Below are 22,463 nucleotides of genomic sequence, written 5' to 3'. Positions count from 1 at the left end.
GTTTCCCCTCACTAGTGTTTGTTCCCCCGCTCTCCATAGTTAGTCATGCCTCATCCTCCTCCTCTTCTGAGTCTGGCTGTGGGCGCCTGACCTTCTTCTCTCTGTATTTGTCTCGACCCCCTCTCTGGCCTCTCCTGTCTTTGTTATTTTTGCAATCTCGGTGATTATGGCCTACTTTATTGCAGTGTTTACACGGCTCCTCACATTCTCTAGCAAAATGTCCTGTCTCGCCACAATTGTAACATCTATTTCCCCCTTTCTCTCCTGCCTTGCTATTTTTTCCTCCCCTGTCACCTCTACCCTTCCCTGCAATCTCTCCTAGAGTGGCCATCAGATACTCTGCTCCTTTCCTTCTTCTCTTTCTCACCTTTGCCAAGTTGCTCATAGTGTACAGCATATCTCTTTACATCTCTCAGATCTGCTAGCCCCCACCCTACGAGGTTCTGTTTGATGGCACGGCTTATCTCGGGACGCATTCCACTGAGGAAAGCAATTTTTAATTGCTGATAATACGGGGCATCAAATCCATCCACTATCGGGGGTTCTATTAACCCACTATTTGCATTGAACACGTCCTTTAATCTCTCTAGGTATTGGCTTATAGTCTCACTGTCTTCTTGTTTACACTCGTGAACCTTAGAGAAATCTGCATGTCGGTGATAGTGGTCCCTCAGATTATTACACAGCTGTGTGATTTTCTCGACATATTGTCCATCTATCGCCCAGGGCACTACTATCAAATCCCCATTTCCTGGTACCCAATTTCCCCTAACTGCTGCCCAATCTTTTCCCACCAGCTGTCTAACTGCTCTCTCTACTTCACCCGTGTTTAGTTTAAAGCTGGCTGCCAGAGCAAATCTCTCTTGAACCCATCCATTCCTGTCTTGGGATGTCCTACCCCTTCTACTGCCCTGGCTACATCTCTCTGAGTCCATGCTCTATATACCTCCAGTGTCGGCCCCTGTCCTTCCTCCCCAGCTCGGGGGTTAGGTAAGGCTATCAGAGGGTACTGTCTGGCTGTCCTTTCCTTCTCTTCTATCCATTCCGAATCATCCCCACTTTCCCCTTGTTTATGCCTATCCGGACTTTGGTTATGGGAAACGAGTCTACTGAGGGCTCTGGGTTGTGCAGCACCACCAACACGCTCTCTACCCCTAGTTCTCATCTTTCTATCTCCCTCTGTTTCTATCCACTTTTTCAATAAAGTGGCTAAATCCTGTCCTCCTCCCTGTGTCTCTTCCTCTCTACCTCCCTCGGCTCCCTGAGGACCAGCATATGGGGGAGGGGGTATCGGTACGGGCGGCACTTGATGTGGTTGCCTCCGTCTCACTACCACCACCTCGCTATCTGGGTTCTCCCGCCACCCCTGGTCAGCCAGGGAGGGGTATAATTTGGGTTTAGATGGTGTCTCTGTGAGAGCCGTGGGAGTCCTCTCTGTCTGCACCTGGCTACCCAAACATTCATTCTTAGTAACTCCCTTACTCTTGCCCCCCTCCGCTCTCTTTCTAGCTTCTGCCAGCCAAACCCGAGCAGTGTCAAGGCCTTCTGCGCGCTGCTTCTCTATCTTACCCCCACAGACCCTATGTATTTGTTTTACCATTAATTCCAATCTTTCAACATCCATCAAAATCGTATTTCTTCCTCCATTTCGGGCCAAAATAAATGTTCCTCTTATCTTTCCCAGCATAAAACGTTCATCTCCCGTCAATACCGGGATTTTCTTAGAGGATTTACTACCCATGTTGTTAAAGTACACTCTTATTTATTCTGCTTCTTCTCCCAATCTAGAATTTTAGAAGGATTATTCGTAAGAACCTTAGAATAAAAGATAGTTTATGTGCTTTCATTTATAAAACTCTGATTCAATTACAATCTGTGTGTACTTGCTATTGATCTCTATGTGTGTGCTGTATTTTCCTTTGTCCATGTCCTACTGGTAATTTCCTCTAGCGTCCCAGAATAATTTCTTTCATGACTTTTGATAGATCCATTATCCTCTTACCCCTGTGGAGACTTCCCAATGTGTCTATGTGTTGTACAATCTAAATTTCCTCTAGGATCCCAGAATCATTTCTTTCATGACTTTTGATAGATCCATTAGGTCTCACATGTACATGGCTTTTGACCCTCTTATCTATCTCACACGCAATTATCCTCTTACCCCTGTGGAAACTTCCCAATGTGTATCTCTTTAGTTCCTGAATGATCTTTTATTCTATGTGCTTTTTTTTTCAAACTCTGATTCAATTACAATCGGTATGTACTTGCTATTGATCTCTATGTGTTTGCTGTATTTTCCTGTGTCCATGTCCTATTGGTAATTTCCTCTAGGGTCCCAGAATAATTTCTTTCATGACTTTTGATAGATCCATTATCCATCTCATACGCAATTATCCTCTTACCCCTGTGGAAATTTCCCAATTTGTCTATGTGTTGTACAATCTATGTGTATCTCTTTCTTGAAACTTTATCTATAGCGGTGACTTTTGATCGGACATTAGGTCGCATACGTATGCAACTATATACTATTTTCCAGGGGTTGTAAAGCCCTAGTTAACAGCCTATTTATCTGTTGCTTCATGTAACTTTTGACAATAATATCTGTATCTCACTCCGCCATATTAGGTTTCCCTTCTCCCATGGATAATCAGACCTAGGTTGCGCCTCCGGAAGATCTGACCATCCCCTCCTAGACGTATTTAGACAGGCAACCTATATTAATGTAATCATGTCTCTGACCTCCTCCCTCATAATTATATTACTATATTTCGCCTTCCAATTTACGTTTCCTGCCAATGTCTTTCCACCAATTTTACGTTTTAGGTACTCAACATTTAGCTAGTTTATATTGGTAGTGGCCACAGATACCATGGAGTCATTTCGGACCCCTCCTCCTCCTGTTTGAACTTATACCCGATTCCTATCTTCCATTTGCACAGAATACTTGGTTCCCTTTAAAACATTTTTCTCCACACAAACTTATAAAGACAGGTCACCAGATACAAACTCCCTTCCGGATAGTTCGTCTAACAAACAGAGTACATTAAAATCCTCTACTTGCTCCCGCCTTTCATTCTCACCTCAATCGCTTTTGCCTTTCACTCTCACCTCAATCGCTTTTGCCTTTCACTCTCACCTCAATCGCTTTTGCCTTTCACTCTCACATCAGTCGTTTCCTCATTTAATGCCAACACCCAATTGTGTCCCTTATTCCATCATGTAATGCAGACACACAGGTGTATCACTCACCCCTTATTTAATGTAATCATACAGGTGCTATTCCCCAAAAGTATGAATAAAGCTTACTAACCTTGTTATTTGCAGCTGAGTTTTTCAATGTTCGTTGAATCTCGTCACCACCTCTGTCGCGTACCAGTTTGCCACCGGCCTGTAAAGAACCCACAGAAAAGGGCCAGGTCTTTGATTTACGGATATTTCATCCGCCCGTGCACGGTTTCGGTGTCTCTTTCGAACGACAGCGGCAGTTTTTGAGATCCCGGTCGAAGGACCAATTGTTAAAGGAATTTTATATCTTGATGATAATAATCAATAATCAATTCGCCATGACTAATGCCCAAGGTTTGTAAGACAATGGGTTAAATAATTAGGCAAGGACTCAGCTTTCTGCAAAAGGTTTCTGTAGCTTTTATTCAGAGAACGTTCTGAGGTCAGGATAACAAAACAGTCATTATATAGCTCTTGCTTACTTACGCACATCCATTTACACACAAACTGTTGGTGACCTGCAACCCCCCTTGACTTCTCACGCTGTTTATCACATTGTAGCTCAGCCTGTTCCTTTCCCTCAAGGTTAGGAACCCTTTGAAGTTTTACTCCCTTTACCATCTGTCCCCTGCTCTCTAATACTAATTGCATACACACACATTTCTTTCCCTCTCCAGTTGTTCCTGGACTTTCTGGAACTAATCAGATCAATCGATCACTACATTGATCATTACATTGATTATTCATTAACCATGCTGTATGACTAATAATTCATCATGGTTTATTGATTCATTTACCTTTATTAGATCATTCTCTTATCATAGTCCCACTAAGTGCAAACCAGATGGGATGGCGTATCGCTACAGAATGCTGTGGTAGCCATGCTGGTTAAGTGTGCCTTGAATCCTAAATAAATCACCGATCAGTGTCACCAGCAAAGCACCCCCACACCATAACACCTCCTCCTCCATGCTTCACAGTCGGAACTACACATGCGGAGATCATCTGTTCACCTACTCTGCGTCTCACAAAGACACAGCAGTTGGAACCAAAAATCTCAAATTTGGACTCATCAGACCAAAGGACAGATTTCCACCGGTCTAATGTCCATTGCTCTTGTTTCTTGGCCCAAGCAAGTCTCTTCTTATTATTGGTGTCCTTGAGGAGTGGTTTCTTTGCAGCAATTCGGCCAATTCACACAGCCTCCTCTGAACAGTTGATGTTTGAGTTTGAGTTTATTTTATTTTTACAGGGACAGTGCACATTAATCAACGTTTCAGTAAAAGTGCCGGTTTTAGCCAGCCGGCTAATTTTCAACCGCAGTCCCTGGGCAGGTTATGTTGAGATGTGTCTTTTACTTGAACTTTGTGAAGCATTTATTTGGGCTGCAATCTGAGGTGCAGTTTACTCTAATGAACTTATCCTCTGCAGCAGAGGTAACTTTGGGTCTTCCTTTCCTGTGGCGGTCCTCATAAGAGCCATTTTCATCATAGTGCTTGGTGTTTTTTGCGACTGCGCTTGAAGAAACTTTGAAAGTTCTTGAAATTTTGCGGATTGACCGACCTTCATGTCTAAAGTAATAATGGACTGTAATTTCTCTTTGCATATTTGAGCTGTTCTTCCATAATATGAAATAGGGCTATCTTCTGTATACCACCCCTGCCTTTTCACAACACAACTGATTGGCTCAAATGCATTAAGAAGGAAAGAAATTCCACAAATTAACTTTTAACAAGGCACACCTGTTGATTGAAATGCATTCCAGGTGACTACCACATGAAGCTGGTTGAGAGAATGCCAAGAGTGTTCAAAGCTGTCATCAAGGCAAAGGGTGGTTACTTTGAAGAATTTCAAATATTAAATATATTTTGATTTGTTTAACACTTTTTTGGTTACTACATTATTCCATATGTGTTATTTCATAGTTTTTATGTCTTAACTATTATTCTATGTAGACAATAGTAAAAATAAATAAAAACCCTTGAATGAGTAGGTGTGTCCAAACTTTTGACTGGTACTGTACATGATTGATATGATTTTTTAATTATTTCACACACAAAGGTTCCCAAAGAGAGACAGACAGTACTTGTAGTGAGTATATATGTATATCTCACCAGACATGTCTTGTAGTGAGTATTCAGGCCATGTATATCTCACCAGACATGTCTATGTGTGCTCTCTGTCTGCAGGCATGTGAGAGGAAGAGTCCTGGTTGCCTTGGCGGATGGCACGTTGGCTATATTCCACAGAGGCCTGGGTAAGGATGCATTGATTCAAGCCATATTGTGATGCAGGTTACTGTTTTTGTAATGAATCTTCTAGCTGGCCAAGCCACAAAGTAATACAATATTATTTTAAACCTAACCATAACCTTAACCACACTGCTAACCCTAATGCCTAACCCTAACCTTAAATTATGACCCAAAAGAAAATGTGTGTTTTATATGAATTTTCACAATATAGAAAATTTTGACTTTGCAGCTGGCCTATCTAGCGGAAATCGCTCAGTTCTGCCTCCAAGACCAGACTCTAATAAACGTCAACCTGCTATTGTGATGCTCCCTGGAGTAAAACGGCTTGGCAGCCATTTTGTGTCACAGGCATATAATTTCTCTGTGTGTTTCTCCCTATGCAGATGGACAGTGGGATCTGACCAACTACCACCTACTAGACCTGGGCCGGCCGCACCACTCTATCCGCTGTATGACAGTGGTGCATGACAAGGTGTGGTGTGGCTACAGGAACAAGATCTACGTCATCCAACCCAAGGCCATGAGGATAGAGGTACATCATCTGACATGGTTTATACTGTAAACCTTCTGATGGTACAAGGGGGGACAGTGTAAAGCGATTTGTGTTTCGGAAAAGTGCTAGATAAATGTGAATCCTTATGACTTTCCCCACAGCCGTTAGAAGTCTTTTCCAAAATTCCCAAAAGGAAGTTTCACAAAATGACACTAAGTTATTGTATAATCTACCTTTTGGTTTGAAGATGTTTTGTTGTCCTAATTGTTGTAGTTCTACTTTTAAGTCTTTCATCCATGAAATTGATAAAGCCCCTTTGGTGACTTATTCCACATAGGTTAGAATAACTCCAGCCCACTTTGACCTTTGAGATCAGTGTCTTATGTTTCTTGTGATCTAACATTTGTGTATTCTCTCAAATGTACAACCACAATCAAATAGAGTATACACTGTATATCAGCCCATGATGTCTGTGCAATATCTAATAGTGATCTAGTGTGGTTTAACATGGTTATAATGCTAACTTATCTATTTCCTCCTGTGTAGAAGTTGTTTGACGCCCACCCCCGGAAGGAGAGTCAGGTGCGTCAGCTGGCCTGGGTGGGAGATGGGATCTGGGTATCCATCCGCCTGGACTCCACCCTCAGACTGTTCCACGCCCACACCTACCAGCACCTCCAGGACGTCGACATAGAGCCCTACGTCTCCAAGATGCTGGGTACTGTACATTGACTCACTGTTCAAAACAATACAGCTTTATTGGCATGAGGTATTGACATTGACAAAGCAGAGGAGTTTTAGGATGATAGATGTAAAAATAACTTTGTTTCAGTAGAATGCATGGGGGAATACATGAATGATTGTGCTTAGGGCTGTTGCGGTTACCGTATTACCGCCACACCGGCGTCATGAGTCATGACCTCATTCAAATTCCACGACTGTTGATTCACAGTAATCTCCTCTTATGCACTCTGGACATGCGTTGGTACAGTAGTACCCAACTCGCTAACGGCCGTCAGGTCGCTAATGGTCCGGTACTCAGGGCTCTATTGTCCCTCGAACCACTCTGACATCAATGCAAATGAAATCACATCAAACACTTATCATCAAAACAGTACCATGCTTATATTTCTTGTCTTGCCCATTCACCCTCTGAATGGCACACATACACAATCCATGTCTCAATTGTGTCAAGGCTTAAAAACCCTTCTTTAAACTGTCTCTTCCACTTCATCTACACTGATTGAAGTGGATTTAACATGAATAATGGATCATAAATTTCACCTGGATTCATCTGGTCAGTCTGTCATGGGAAGTGTTTTGTACACTCAGTGTACGTTACCCTGTTACACTGTCAATTTAGCATGAGTTTAAGCAGTGTTATGACCCTGTCCTCTCTTCTCTCCCCTTCTCTAGGTACTGGTAAACTGGGCTTCTCCTTCGTCAGGATCACAGCCCTCATGATATCCTGTAGCCGTCTGTGGGTCGGAACAGGAAATGGTGTCATCATCTCCATCCCGCTGTCAGAAGGTAAGTCCATACGAGCTACATCTCAGTCATCTAAGATGGCCTCCTCTCCTCACCTTCCCTCATTCATTGTTACTTGCCCCTTGAAAAGGTTCACGTCCCTCAAAAGACCAAGTTTTATAACAACGTAACGATCAACAAATATTTTTCAAGCCACTGTATGGTGTTGTTGGATGGTGAAAAGGTGTATCTACTTTAACTTGGCCCATTCATTCACGCAGGTTGACGTTTATTGAGCGATTTCCACTTGATGGGCCAGCTGCAAAGTCAAAATTGGCTATATTGTAAAAAGTCATGAAAACAGAAATGAGCTTTTTGGTCTAAATTTAAGGTTAGGCATAAGGTTAGCAGTGTGGTTACAGTTAGGGTTTAATGTCTGTGGCTGAGCCAGCTAGTGGCTGTCCTGCTGAGCTGCCTCAGTACACCTGCTTAATTAACACTCATACAGTGAATGAACCAGCTCCAATTAGCTGTCTGTAAAGGAGACAGTTGGTATTCATAGACTCTCTACTCCTCCACTGCCCCATATATCCCTCCTCCTCTCCTGCCTCTTTCACTGAAGCTATAGGTCCTCCTCAGCATGGAGTCTTACTGAGGGGCCTCAGGGGTGAGTCTCCATCACACAGCAAGCTTAACCAGACTTCTCTCTTTCTTTACTACTCTGTTTCTGTCCCTCTTAACCAGACTTCTCTCTTTCTTTACTACTCTGTTTCTCTCCCTCTATCCCTCCTCCTCTTTCCTGCTGTCTTGCCCTTTCTATCTCTAGTGCTTCTATTCCTAGTCAGTTCCATATAGCGGCATCTTCTCCTCTTTTCCTCTCTACCCTTCTTTCTCTCTATCCTCCTCTCCGTGTATTTGGGTCTGGTTTGTGCTCTTTGGTCAGTTCTGGTCTCTCCCTGCCTGTTGTTTCTGATCCTAGTAGTGGATCTCTGGTCTCTCCCTGTCTGTTGTTTCTGATCCTAGTAGTGGATCTCTGGTCTCTCCCTGTCTGTTGTTTCTGATCCTAGTAGTGGATCTCTGGTCTCTCCCTGCCTGTTGTTTCTGATCCTAGTAGTGGGTCTCTGGTCTCTCCCTGTCTGTTGTTTCTGATCCTAGTAGTGGGTCTCTGGTCTCTCCCTGCCTGTTGTTTCTGATCCTAGTAGTGGATCTCTGGTCTCTCCCTGCCTGTTGTTTCTGATCCTAGTAGTGGGTCTCTGGTCTCTCCCTGCCTGTTGTTTCTGATCCTAGTAGTGGATCTCTGGTCTCTCCCTGCCTGTTGTTTCTGATCCTAGTAGTGGGTCTCTGGTCTCTCCCTGCCTGTTGTTTCTGATCCTAGTAGTGGGTCTCTGGTCTCTCCCTGCCTGTTGTTTCTGATCCTAGTAGTGGATCTCTGGTCTCTCCCTGCCTGTTGTTTCTGATCCTAGTAGTGGGTCTCTGGTCTCTCCCTGCCTGTTGTTTCTGATCCTAGAAGTGGGTCTCTGGTCTCTCCCTGCCTGTTGTTTCTGATCCTAGTAGTGGGTCTCTGGTCTCTCCCTGCCTGTTGTTTCTGATCCTAGTAGTGGGTCTCTGGTCTCTCCCTGCCTGTTGTTTCTGATCCTAGTAGTGGGTCTCTGGTCTCTCCCTGCCTGTTGTTTCTGATCCTAGTAGTGAGTCTCTGGTCTCTCCCTGCCTGTTGTTTCTGATCCTAGTAGTGAGTCTCTGGTCTCTCCCTGCCTGTTGTTTCTGATCCTAGTAGTGAGTCTCTGGTCTCTCCCTGCCTGTTGTTTCTGACCCTAGTAGTGAGTCTCTGGTCTCTCCCTGCCTGTTGTTTCTGACCCTAGTAGTGAGTCTCTGGTCTCTCCCTGCCTGTTGTTTCTGATCCTAGTAGTGAGTCTCTGGTCTCTCCCTGCCTGTTGTTTCTGATCCTAGTAGTGGATCTCTGGTCTCTCCCTGCCTGTTGTTTCTGATCCTAGTAGTGGATCTCTGGTCTCTCCCTGCCTGTTGTTTCTGATCCTAGTAGTGGATCTCTGGTCTCTCCCTGCCTGTTGTTTCTGATCCTAGTAGTGGATCTCTGGTCTCTCCCTGCCTGTTGTTTCTGATCCTAGTAGTGGGTTTCTGGTCTCTCCTTAAGTTAGTTTTCTGCTTCTCTCTATGCAGCTAGACAAACAGACAGACAACAGTTAGTTTTCTGCTTCTCTCTATGCAGCTAGACAAACAGACAGACCCAACTGACTGCTTCCTTGTCTGTGCAGGGCAATCACAGTCATTGTCGCTCTGTTGACGACCCATAACCTGTCTTTTAGTTTTAACTTGTCTGTATTGTTTCTAAATGTTTCACTCCATTCATTCATTTCATAATGACTCCTTCCTTTCCAAGTGTAGCATGTTTACAGCGTGACCTTGGCTTTGGGTCTATTGTATGTGTTTTCAGGATGGCCTTGCAGTTACTGACACATTTCACAATCTACAACATCCTTTCCATTAACCTTCTCTCTCTCTCTCTCTCTCTCTCTCTCTCTCTCTCTCTCTCTCTCTCTCTCTCTCTCTCTCTCTCTCTCTCTCTCTCTCTCTCTCTCTCTCTCTCTCTCTCTCTCTCTCTCTCTCTCTCTCTCTCTCTCTCTCTCTCTCTCTCTCTCTCTCTCTCTCCTCTTTTCAGTCTTCTTCCCATCTTCACAATCACTCTTTTCTTTCTGTCTGAGTCATGTTTCACCCCCTTGTTCCATATGACACATGCTGTCATCTGTCTGTTTACTCCAGGCAAGAGCTGGGCTGTGATGTCATCATAGTGCACCCATGGCCTTGTGGTATATTTACACAATAAGGCCCGAGGTGGTGTGGTATATGGACAATATACCACAGCTAAGGGCTGTTCTTAGGCACAACCCTTAGCCGTGGTATATTGGCCATATACCACAAACACCCAAGGTGCCTTTTTGCTATTATAAACTGGTAACCAACGTAAATAGAGCAGTACAAATATTTGTTTTGTCATACTCGTGGTATAGGATCTGATATACCATGGCTGTCAGTCAATCAGCATTCAGGGCTCGAACATCCAGTTTATAATGGAGGCTTTGTAGTGTGCCGCTTGCTATGGATGGATAACAAGCTAAATGGATTCACTTCGCAAAACATTACAGTTAAGAAATTCTTAATTTAAGGCCAGGAGTTTTTCCTGACATCATTACTCTATAGGTTTTGTTTTTAACTCTATAGTTGTCTTCTTGTTGTTGTGACGTTGTAGCCAACAAGACAGCGGGTGCAGTGCCAAATCGCCCTGGCGGTGCTGTGCGGGTGTTCAGTGAGGAGGGCACCGAGAGCACTTTGCCAGGCAGCTTCGTGCCCTACTGTTCCATGGCACAGGCACAGCTGTGTTTCCACGGACACAGAGACGCAGTCAAGTTCTTTGCAGCCGTCCCAGGTAAGCAGCAAGGGGTAGTGATCATTAGGGTGTGCAACGAGAAACATTTTGAAACAGAAAATTAAAATGATTGTGCGCAGGTAGTCCCTACCTGTTTCATTCAGTTTTCTTCCTGAACTTGACCGAGAAAGTACTCAATACTTAACTTCCTGTTCCAGGTCAGGTGATCCCGTCCCCCGGACCCGGGGGGGATTCTGGGTCAGATGACCCCGCCTGTGAGTCGTCTGACATGGCGACCTCTGAACCTGCCAAAACCTTCCTGGTCATGAGTGGAGGAGAAGGCTACATCGACTTCAGAATGGGTGAGTAGAGTGTGTGTGTGGGGGGAGGGGGGGGGGGTGTGTGTGTGTGTATGACGTTATATGACGTATCTCTCCTCAACAGGTGATGATGAAGGAGAGGTGGATGGCAGCCTATCGGAGCCCACCATGAAGCAGGCCACCCCCGCCAAACCAGAACGCAGCCACATCATCGTCTGGCAAGTCACTTCCTGCCAGGAGTGAGCCAATCACAGACTAGACTGCCACATCACTACTCGGTCACACAACCCCCCCCGCATGCCCCTCCCTTAGGGTTTAAGTTGTTATTATTGATATTATTATTACTACTGTGGATGACTACATTGTTGCTAAGGATTCTTTTAGTGTCTGTTTTAAATGTATCCATGAATTTGGGGCCCTAATGTTTGCCAGGCAAGGTTAAAGTGAAGTAGGGAAGTCAACTCCTGATAAGTGCACATGGGATAGATAAGTGCACTCTTTTTAAATGCAGTGCACTTCACCGGGCCCTTTTCAAACCGTTGTTTTCACTTGCTTCAGATATCTGCAGCACATTCTAGAAGTCGACTGCGGTATAAATGCACCTCAGTGTTTTAAAGTAACTGTCCAGTGAAAATCTCAGTTTTAGAAGTCTGTATTCTGTTAACTCGTACTCAAATAATGTTGTCGACACTTCAAAACCCCCACCTCAAACTTGTGTCTCAAACAGACCGTTTCAAAAATGCTTGCTATTTCCTCATTGAGGATGATGTCATCCTCCTGAGGAGGATGAGCTGGCCAATCAGCGGTCTACTCACATAAATATTTTTAATGACCGGTATATGCCCACCCCATTCTGTTGTTGGGGTAAGCCCACACCATTCCATAGGAAAGCAGCATTTTTTTTAACATATTTTAATTTTTAAAACTAGGAAAACTATTTCACTCGTATTGTCATTAATTATAGGTCATATTTCATTGAAATCTGGAAACACTGGACAGTTACTTTAAAGGGACAGGCTTATTATGCCAGGTTATTACATATGTACTGTACCACCATGTGTAGGTGCTACGTAATCCCATAGTTCAATAAGGATCAAATAATGTCATTTTCCTGGGAGGCAAACTTCTTATATGGTATTTACTGCACATAATGGCACAGGATGAACAAATATTTAAAATAACAGTACAGTCAACAGAGATGAGGAACTGCATTATATAGATTTAAGATGACATTAAATAAGGGAAGATCAGTATTGTATGTTTAGAAACAGAAGACAAAAGGGAATGGTTAAGTGGTTTTGTAAAGTTATGATATGGGACTGTATGTGTGTGGGTTCACTGTCGCCTTTACCATGTCGAGCATTTTAGATCGGAACCTTTGAACAAAACAGATTTATTTTTGCTACCTTTGTGGTGTTGGTAATGTGAGCAATGTTTGGGCACCTATGTGTGTAGAAAGGACTGTGAGATGTAATGTAGGGCCCTGTTCCAATACTTTAAAAAGCCTTTCTTATTTCCTCACTTTCTTGAGGTAATCGGGGAGAAAAGATCCATTTTGAAGTATTGTAACGGTGCCGAAGTTAGTATCAGACTGCATGGGGAAGTCTTGTACTGTATCTCCGTCCAAATGTCTGCTTGCTCTGCCATTTTGGGCCAAACTCTCTGTTCCGCCATTTTGGGGAAATGTGCTCCTGCTGCAATTTAGGGTCTTCCCTCATGCTAGAGCTCCCTGGCACTTTTAAACATAATGTAGGCCGCTTGAAGTAGAACACCCATCCGTGGTAATGTACACTTCTACTAAAAATGTGCTAACTATTTTAGGGGAAAAGGGTGTAACGGACTATTTATTTCTGTCAAGGTGTATGTACCCAGTTACCAAAGGACAAAAAAATGAAGTATGAAAAGAATATTAAATGTCATTTGTATTTAACATTAACCATTTGCATCTTCTCTGGGGGTTTTAAGTAAAGTCATAATAGCAAGGATTTGATGATGAATATATATTTTTTAAGGTTTCATCTCTGAAAAATTGTATATTTCACAGGGAATTTATTAATGAACGTAAGTGTTTACGTTGCACCTTAAAAATCATTGTCCACACAGAACTAAGTTGGCTTTGTGTTTCATTTGTTTTTGTGTTTTTACAAACGCATTCAAATAACTTTTTTTACTTTTGATTTTGGGCTCTTTGTACTTGTTGTCTGTGAGACACTTCTATAAATGAATCTGTATTTTGATGGTGTCTGTAACCTGAAAGCAGAAAAACCGATAAACCGAAGTGTTTCATTTTCTATATTTGAAGAAAACAAACTGGGTTGGGATTGGTTAGGCCTCTGGTCACCCATCCAGGAACCGATCTGATTTGAAGAAAACAAACTGGGTTGGGATTGGTTAGGCCTCTGGTCACCCATCCAGGAACCGATCTGATTTGAAGAAAACAAACTGGGTTGGGATTGGTTAGGCCTCTGGTCACCCATCCAGGAACCGATCTGATTTGAAGAAAACAAACTGGGTTGGGATTGGTTAGGCCTCTGGTCACCCATCCAGGAACCGATCTGATTTGAAGAAAACAAACTGGGTTGGGATTGGTTAGGCCTCGGCCTGTTTATTGTCCAATTCAGAAGAAAAACGTTCATATCGTGTTGTAGCCATTGCAGTATTTATTTTTCTTATTGAGCCTCGGTGGTTCAGAATGTAACTTTCTACATGAAAAAAACATAATAGGAGAATATTCAAAGTGATTAGTAATAATGGTGCCATAAAATGAAACCGTGGTCAATAGAAAATGGAAAATACACAAGGATCAAAGCTAAACAGTCCAGTAACGTCTGTGGACTGATCAGGAGAACAACACATTCATGGTACTAAGCTATGCATGTTTTTTTTAAAGAACACGGCTATGTATTACTTGGTTCAAATCCCTGTTAACTGCCACCGTTTTGGGTGGATGGATGTCTGCATGTGTGTGTGGCTTGCATTTGAGTGCGTGCGTGCGTGCGTGCGTGCGTGTGTGTGTGTGTGTGCATATGTGTATCTCCAGTATCCCAGAGGATGGTCTGTAGTATGTACCAGGCCTTTCTCTGGGCCCATAAAGCCGTATGGCCATAACTGTGGTTTCTCCTGGTAAATGTTTGCTAAAACAGCATCATAACCTTATTTTTAACAATCTATTAAACTCAATTTCATTGGGAATTCATGACGATTGATTTATTGATTCAGCTGATTGATTAATTGATTGATTGTTTGACATTTAGAAGTCAAGTTAACATAGCAGTTGTGCTTCAATGCATTCCACAGCTGACAGCCAGGAAGCAGCATAACATCACACACAAATACTACATATCTGATTCAGAGGGGTTGGGTTAAACGCAGAAGACACATTTCAGTTGAAGGCATTCAGTTGTACAATTGACTAGGTATCACCCTTTCAGTGATACCTAGTGATAACTTCTGCATTTGAAACAGGTTAAAACAATACATTCTCACTTTTATCTCAATGAGACAAATGTGTTGTAAAAATTGGAGTGAAAATGGATAGATGAGTGGCACAAATCCATTAGCAGCATTCAATGTGGCATTTGCATTTTTAACAGCTTAGAGCCATGCATGTCCCATTCTCTACCAGTAGGGGGCAACATTATTCTGCAAACAGTCAAGGGCTACAGCACCTTCAAAACTACTTCCATGAAATTGTATTGTGATGTAATTTTACCCCTCCTCCCACTCCCTGCTCCACCCATCTCCTCATAAGCCATGCAGGGGCTGTGCCCAGTCTATCCTACGGACATATGTACACGCATGCTGACGTGCTTGGGTGTCTGATGTCACGCATAACCAGAGAGGGGATTCTGAGTCTGTTATGTAGCCAAGCGAGCTACTGCTACTGTTGCAATTCGTTCAGCCTCAGAGGGATGATGTTACTCTGTTAGAAAAACACCTCTGACGTTCAATAGCCTGGTCTGCATCGTTTTAATGCTGTTTATGAAGAGAGAGACAGTTATGGTACACAGTCCGAACACCTCTGGCATGCCAGCTATAGCTAGTGTTTATGTAGATACATCTGTGTTTTTGTGTTCCACCCCGTCACCTCTTTCCCTCCCTCTCCTCCCTCTCCTTCTCCTGCCTGTAGGTCCAACTGCTCTCCAGGTGATGACTCCACAGCAGCAGCAAGGTAACGGTATACTTGGTTATCAGGTGGATTTCACGGATCGTCTCCCACACACGTTACACAGAGGGAGATGGGGGGAGGTGAGAGAGAATAAGAGACTGTTCTGGTGGGACATGCAGAGATACAGAGATAGAGATCCTGTGTACTAGGTAGTATGGTGCTCTGTGGTAGGCTGTCATTACAGCAGTCAAGGGGTAGACTAGCCCAGTCTATCCTACCCTATCTCCCAGACTAACCCAGTCTATCCTACACTATCGCCCAGTACAAGTATTACATTACCAGACCAGCTGTTCTCTCTGTGTTTTCCATTTCTTTCTGTCTCTCTCTTCCTGTCTGTCTAGTGGTCTCAGACAGAGGCTAGGGTGGGATGAGGCTCTGGTGCCTGTGCCTTTCTCTAGTCTTTCTCTAGTCCACCCATCCATCCAATCTGTCTGTCTAACCCTGCCTCCAAACCAGCATAACTCTCTCACCCTGACTGAGCCCTAAGGATGAGGGAGTCAGATGAGGGTGGGAGAGGTGAAAAGGGAGAAGAGAGAGGGTGATGACATGTAGTGACAGAAGAGGAACTTGGCCCTGCTGCCAGAGAGGGGAGTGTCACAGGGCAAATAGCCAGGTCAGAGAGAGAGAGAGAGAGAGAGAGAGAGAGAGAGAGAGAGAGAGAGAGAAGAATAGATTGGGTGAGGGGAAGATTTTCAAGGAGATAGGAAAGGGGAGAGGCTGGGCAGATGACAGGAAGGAGAAGAGAGAGAACTTCCTGTGTATATGTACAGCAGCCTGTGTGCGAGCATGCCTATGTAATTCTGTGTGTGAGCACATGCACAAAATGTCTCCCACCTTTGTCTCCCCCACAAACTGTTCAGCCACAGCTATTGTTGTTAATGTGTGTATAGATGCGCACGTGTACCTGCAGACATTTAACACTGTCTACTCCACAGAGCCTGACCAGACACAAAACACACACATACAACCATGTATTGAACTCTGCCCCCATAGAGGAATTCATGGACACCCATGTCCAGCTTAGTCCAGCAGTGACTGATTCCCTCTCTTCAATTACTGACCCTCACTCTCTGTGTTTCTGTGTCCAGGATGTTCAGGTGCAGGGAGGGGCTGACCATTAACGGGGACAGGAGGACAAGAGGACCATAAAAATCACCCTCACCTATTCTGCAGTGGGGATGTGTGCGTGCGTGTGTGTACCTCCTCCAGTGCTGTGTGATTTAAAGCCCCTGAATGAGGAGTGTGTGCCCTTGTCCGCCCGTGGAAGCATGCAGTATTTCACAGTCACGGCTGCAGTAAGCATTTTCCTAGCCAGCACAGTACAGCACTGTCAGGAGGCACACACAACGCACACAAATAAACAGAAAACACAGGACTGGGCGGGGCTTGGACATGATTGACAGCTCCATATCGACCAATAAAAGGTCACGAGGGCAGGTAAACAATGATTGACATCTCTGTATCGACCAATGAGAAGTTGTGAGGGCATATAAACAATGCTGGGGGGTGTGGCTGTGTCTGGGGACCCTGTGTGAGTTATTTGTAGAGTGTGACGGAAGCGCTGAGGGGTTGAGAGGGGGACGGTATTCAGCGTAACACCATGTGCTCCGTGAGTGAGGGAGGTCATGTCCATATGGGTGCAGAGGAGAGAGACTGGTTCCTTCTATATTTATGCTGGGTATAATGCACAGTCCTGTCAGTCCTATCTATCTGTCTAGGTGCATGCATTGGGGTTGTTGTTCTGTGGCCCACTTTTTCATGTTTTCTGAGCAAGAGAACATGGAACTGTGTTTCTCTCTCTCTCTCTCTCTCTCTCTCTTCATCTCTCTCTTTCAATTTAAAGGCTTTATTAGCATGGGAAACGTATGTTTACATTGCCAAAGCAAGTGAAATAGATAAAAAACAAAAGAGAAATAAACAATAAAACATTAACAGTAAACATTACACTTACAAAAGAATAAAGACATTTCAAATGTCATATTATGTATATATACACAGTGTTGTAATGATGTGCAAATAGTTAAAGTACGAAAGGGAAAATAAATGAACATAAATATAGGTTGTATCTTTCTCTCCGTCTCTCTCTCTCTTTTTCTCTCACTCCTCTCTCCATCTCTCTCTCTTACTCCTTCTCTCTCTGTCTCTCTCTTACTCTCTTTCTCCATCTCTCTCTCTCTCTCTCTCCAGCTCTCTCTCTCTTTCTCTTTCACTCCTCTCTCCATCTCTCTCTCACTCCCCCCCTCTCTCTCTCCCTCTCTCTGTCGCTCTCTCTATCTCTCTCTCTTACTCTCTATCTCCATCTCTCTCTCCGCAACTCTCTGTGTCTCAGATCATTCCCTCTTGTCTTTTCATCCTATGAGTGTTTCTCATGTGCCCTAGGGAGTGAGATAGCTAGGAGAGTATGAGGAGGTGAGTGAAGCAGAAAACAGGACTATGGCGGTTATACACTAGAGAGTGGGTGAATGAAGAAGTGAATAGGTGAGTTAGTGAGAGAGTGGTTTAGTGAATATGTGAATGAGGGAGTAAGTGTTGTTGAATAGGTGATGAGCGTCAGAGGGTAGGAGACCTGCGTGTGTGGGGGTAAAAGAGATGTGAGGGCGTTGGATTGTGAGTATGTGAGAGTGAGTTGCCCACATGAAGAAATACTACAGTTTACTATAGAATACCACAGTACTTACTACAGAATTCTAAACTGTAGTATACTATAGGATACTATACTACACACTGTAGTATCCCTCAATCATGGGTAATACTTACTATAGCATGTTGTAGTATACTGGAGAATACTACAGTAAAAACTACAGTATTACAGTGCATTCGGAAAGTATTCAGACCCCCTAACTTACAGCCTTATTATAAAATAGATTCAATTCAACATTTTCCTCATCAATCTACACACAATAACACATAAAGTGAAAACAGGTTTTAAGATTTATTTACGTAAATATTCCGAACCTTTGCTATGTGACTCGAAATTGAGCTCAGGTGCATCCTGTTTCCATTGATCATCCTTGAGATGTTTCTACACTTGATTGGAGTCCACCTGTGGTAAATTCAATTGATTGGACATGATTTGGAAAGGCACCTGTCCATCTACAGTGGCTTGCAAAAGTATTCACCCCCTTGGCATTTTTCCTATTTTGTTGCCTTACAACCTGGAATTAAAATAGATTTTTGGGGGGGTTTGTATCATTTGATTTACACAACATGCCTACGACTTTGAAGATGCAACATATTTTTTATTGTGAAACAAACAAGAAATAAGACAAAAAAACAGAACTTGAGCGTGCATAACTATTCACCACCCCAAAGTCAATACTTTGTAGTGCCACCCTTTGCCGCAATTACAGCTGCAAGTCTCTTGGGGTAGGTCTCTATAAGCTTGGCACATCTGGCCACTGGGATTTTTGCCCATTCTTCAAAGCAAAACTGCTCCAGCTCCTTCAAGTTGGATGGGTTCCGCTGGTGTACAGCTATTTTTAAGTCACCACAGATTCTCAACTGGATTGAGGTCTGGGCTTTGACTAGGCCATTCCAAGACATTTAAATGTTTCCCCTTAAACCACTCGAGTGTTGCTTTAGCAGCATGCTTAGGGTCATTGTCCTACTGGAAGGTAAACCTCCGTCCCAGTCTCAAATCTCTTGACGACTGAAACAGGTTTCCCTCAAGAATTTCCCTGTATTTAGCTCCATCCATCATTCCTTCAATTCTGACCAGTTTCCCAGTCACTACCGATGAAAAACATACTCACAGCATGATGCTGCCACCACGCTTCACTGTGGGGATGTGTTCTCGGGGTGATGAGAAGGAAACCTGTTTCAGTCTTCAAGAGATGATGAAATTATAATTATGTTTATGAAGAAACAGATCATTTGTGCATAGGCATACCTGGTCACGGACATAAAGGCCACTCGGGTCTTCATTGAAGAAGTAGGGTAAGAGAAGGATCACTGCAGGTGTACGGTGTTTCCTCCGACACATCGGTGCGGCTGGCTTCTGGGTTAAGCGTGCATTGTGTCAAGAAGCAATGCGGCTTGGCGGGGTTGGGTTTCGGAGGATGCACGACTCTCGACCTTCGCCTCTCCCTAGTCCGTACAGGTGTTGCAGCGATGGGACAAGACAATTGGATATGACGAAAAGGGGGTAAATGTATTCCAAAAAATGTTTGTGAATGGGTATAATGGGTATGTATAAAATGTATAAATTACTAAATTGGGTAATTTTGTATACATTTATATGAAATTGCATTGGGGCGCTTCTGGGGTGATTCTGGTAAGATGGCTGAATTCCGGTAGACGGAAACGGCCCGATGTACTTGGGCCGATTCTGGGCAGTCATTCATTTTGAGGACGTCCTCTAGGGTGTTGATGTTCTCCCCATCAAAGGCCATTCCGGGCCGATTCAATCAGTTCCAGCCCCCCGGAAGAGCGCTGCTTCTGGGCCAATTCCTCATTGCTAGCTGGGGTGTGTGTGTGTGTACAGTATGTCAGTAAGTACATTTGTGCATGTGGGTCGGATTCTGTGTCCTTGTGTGTGTGTGTTCGTAACTATGTGCATGCCTCTGTGTCTTAATGTGTGTGTCTGAGTGTTGGGACGTGAGTGAGTGACATCAGCACCTAGTGGAGCGTGACGGTAGCTGGGGGCAGCAGGAGAACATGGGTAATATAACACTCCTTCTCTCCTTTATAGATCCCCCTTGCCCCTTAGCCCCAGCTACTGTTACACAGATGACAAACACATGCTGCCTGCTGTTCTCACTCTCTCGCTTAACTCTTTCCCTTATGTCTGTAATTCTCTGTCTGTCTGTCTGTCTGTCTGTCTGTCTGTCTGTCTGTCTGTCTGTCTGTCTGTCTGTCTGTCTCTCTGTCTCTCTGTCTCTCTGTCTCTCTGTCTCTCTGTCTCTCTGTCTCTCTGTCTGTCTGTTCTTCTCCCCCTCGTCTCATTTGACGTACCACACATTCCCTCTGCTCTGGTGTGCGTCACGTCCAGTAAACACTCGCCCAACGTCACCTGTCCCTCAGAGACCTGACCAACTGCTGGGCAGTGGGTGAGAGGAGGGGGGTGGACAGGTGGGGTCCTCCTCTCCTGTCATTTGCCTTCTTGTTTTCAACTTATCTCTCATTCCTTTTGCTCCCACCTTTCTCAATTCACCCTTTACCCTTTTCTCAGTTCTACCCTATGGTTCTTCTTCTCTACCCTGTCTTCCCCACAACCCTTCCTCTCTCTGCTCTCCTCTCCCCAACTCTTCCTTTCTCCCTCTCTCCTGTCCCCAACCTGCCTACCTCTTCCCTTCTCTCCCCTCTGTCCCATCCCCATTCCCTCTCCCCCACCCCTCTCTCCCACTGGACCTAAAGCTCCCCTGACCTTTCCCCAGCGCCATGGCCTGCCCACCATCGCCCCCTCACTCTGATCACACTGACGACCCTTGAAGCCTCAGCCAGGGGAAATACTGACTCTGTTGCATCACATTCTCCATTACTCTGCCAAGCTGTTGGGCATTATGTGTATCTTTGTGTATGTCTGTGGGTTGGTTCTTTATGTGTTTCCTCATGTGCATCTCACCCCCTTTGTTTTGTCTGTCATCACCCTTTGATCAGGAGGTGACATGAAAGCTTCCTCCTGTTCCTTTCAGCACCTCTCAGACGTGTGTGAGTATACGTAAACAGCACGACCAACAGCTGGAGAGGTTTTTTTTTAACGTTTTTGCCCAATTGTTTACACACTAAAACTGGCCCACGAGACAATGACCCACACGTTTAACTCGTTTAGCAGAACCAGACACCAGATCTACATTACTACTGACACATGTTTTACTTTACACTCAGATTGCAATTCTATAACAAACACTTGGCAAAACACAACACACAGTTCTCAATCTTTAGCACAACCTTCACAACTAGGTTATTGGCAACCCTGCCATCTTCCATAACATCAGAGGGAGCTTATCAACCACAGCCCCCATCCTTAAGAAACACCATCTCCAGGTGAAGCAAATCTACACTCCCATTTGAAAGGAATTCCCCGAGTGAAGGATAAACGGTGTGCAAGTAAGTAATGTAGTAGTATTACACTCTTGAAACATTAGAGACTCATTGATGTTGCCAGTGAACTTTACTATACAGCAATTACAGTATTTACTGTCATTTCAGAGAATCATGGAGTTGGATACAAGTCCCATCCCCCAGGAACTGATATTCATAGATGAGGCTGGATTCAATTTAGCAAAGATGAGGAGGAGAGGAAGGAAGATCATTGGTCAACGCACCATTATAGAGGTAATGTACCTGGCCAGCGCGAGGGAAATGTCACCATATGAGCAGCTATGAGCCTCAATGGGGTTCTCCACTGCCATGCCACCCTTAGACCATACAACAACGCCCATCTCCTTTATTTCCTGAACACCTTTTCAGGCAGAGCAGAGAGGGCCAGGTGATCCTGAGCAGTAAATGTATGTTCTAATTTGGGACAACGTTTCCATCTGGCTGCTCAGATCCTCAGCTGGTTCCATGACCATCCCAGGTTTACAGTTCTCTATCTCCCACCATATTCCCACCTTCTCAACCCCACTGAGGAGTTGTTTTCAGCATGGCGGTGGAAGGTGTATGATCGCAAACCCCATGAACGTTCTCCAGGCAATTTAGGAGGCCTGTGGTGCCATTCCAGCAGAGTCCTGTCAGGGGTGGATGCGTCACGCCAGAAGATATTTCCCCCGCTGTCTGGCAAAGGAGAATATCGCCTGTGATGTTGATGAAAATCTGTGGCTGGAACAAAACAGACATTTCGGATTATGATCTTGATTTGACTGTATTTTGACAGTTTCTTTATCTATTCCATACAATTGATCTAACATACAGTATATTATTCCTTTGCATATGCAAAATATATTTACTGTATGTGTGCTTAAAGTATGCTGTTTGCCATGTTGAAATATAAAACAAAAATTGTTGTATTTGTGTTTCTTTCTTTTTGGAGTACACACAAACAATATACAGTATAACAACAAAGTCGTAGTCTTTACACTGAAATAGGTTCCGATCGTAGTGTTTTGTATATGTCACATTAGTGTGATCTCGTTTGTCACTAAGTTGATACGTGTGTGTGTGTCTCATTTGTATGCGGAGTTTCATTTTGAGCAGGGAGTACATGATTTTGATTGCT

The 22,463-nt window shown here is 44.0% G+C and overlaps 1 protein-coding gene across 6 annotated transcripts in view; it reads left to right on the top strand.

Moving 5' to 3' along the window:
* The window catches only part of LOC115171633 (C-Jun-amino-terminal kinase-interacting protein 4), a 64,174-nt gene extending 49,842 nt beyond the window's left edge, over positions 1-14,332 (top strand). For 4 of the 6 annotated variants that reach the window (XM_029728630.1, XM_029728629.1, XM_029728627.1 and 1 more), the window contains 8 exons: positions 5,415-5,482; positions 5,861-6,009; positions 6,517-6,688; positions 7,387-7,500; positions 8,060-8,104; positions 10,700-10,876; positions 11,035-11,178; positions 11,261-14,332. In XM_029728630.1, the coding sequence (XP_029584490.1) occupies positions 5,415-5,482; positions 5,861-6,009; positions 6,517-6,688; positions 7,387-7,500; positions 8,060-8,104; positions 10,700-10,876; positions 11,035-11,178; positions 11,261-11,379 (988 nt within the window). In that variant the 3' untranslated portion in view covers positions 11,380-14,332. The remainder of the gene's footprint in view (positions 1-5,414; positions 5,483-5,860; positions 6,010-6,516; positions 6,689-7,386; positions 7,501-8,059; positions 8,105-10,699; positions 10,877-11,034; positions 11,179-11,260) is intronic. The other 2 variants (XM_029728628.1, XM_029728631.1) reach the window with 1 other exon arrangement.
* The last annotated feature ends 8,131 nt before the right edge of the window (positions 14,333-22,463 follow it).

This window comes from Salmo trutta, chromosome 32, assembly GCF_901001165.1.
Source record: "Salmo trutta chromosome 32, fSalTru1.1, whole genome shotgun sequence".
Classification (NCBI taxonomy): Eukaryota; Metazoa; Chordata; class Actinopteri; order Salmoniformes; family Salmonidae; genus Salmo; species Salmo trutta.
This window is presented reverse-complemented; position numbering and strand designations above follow the sequence as displayed.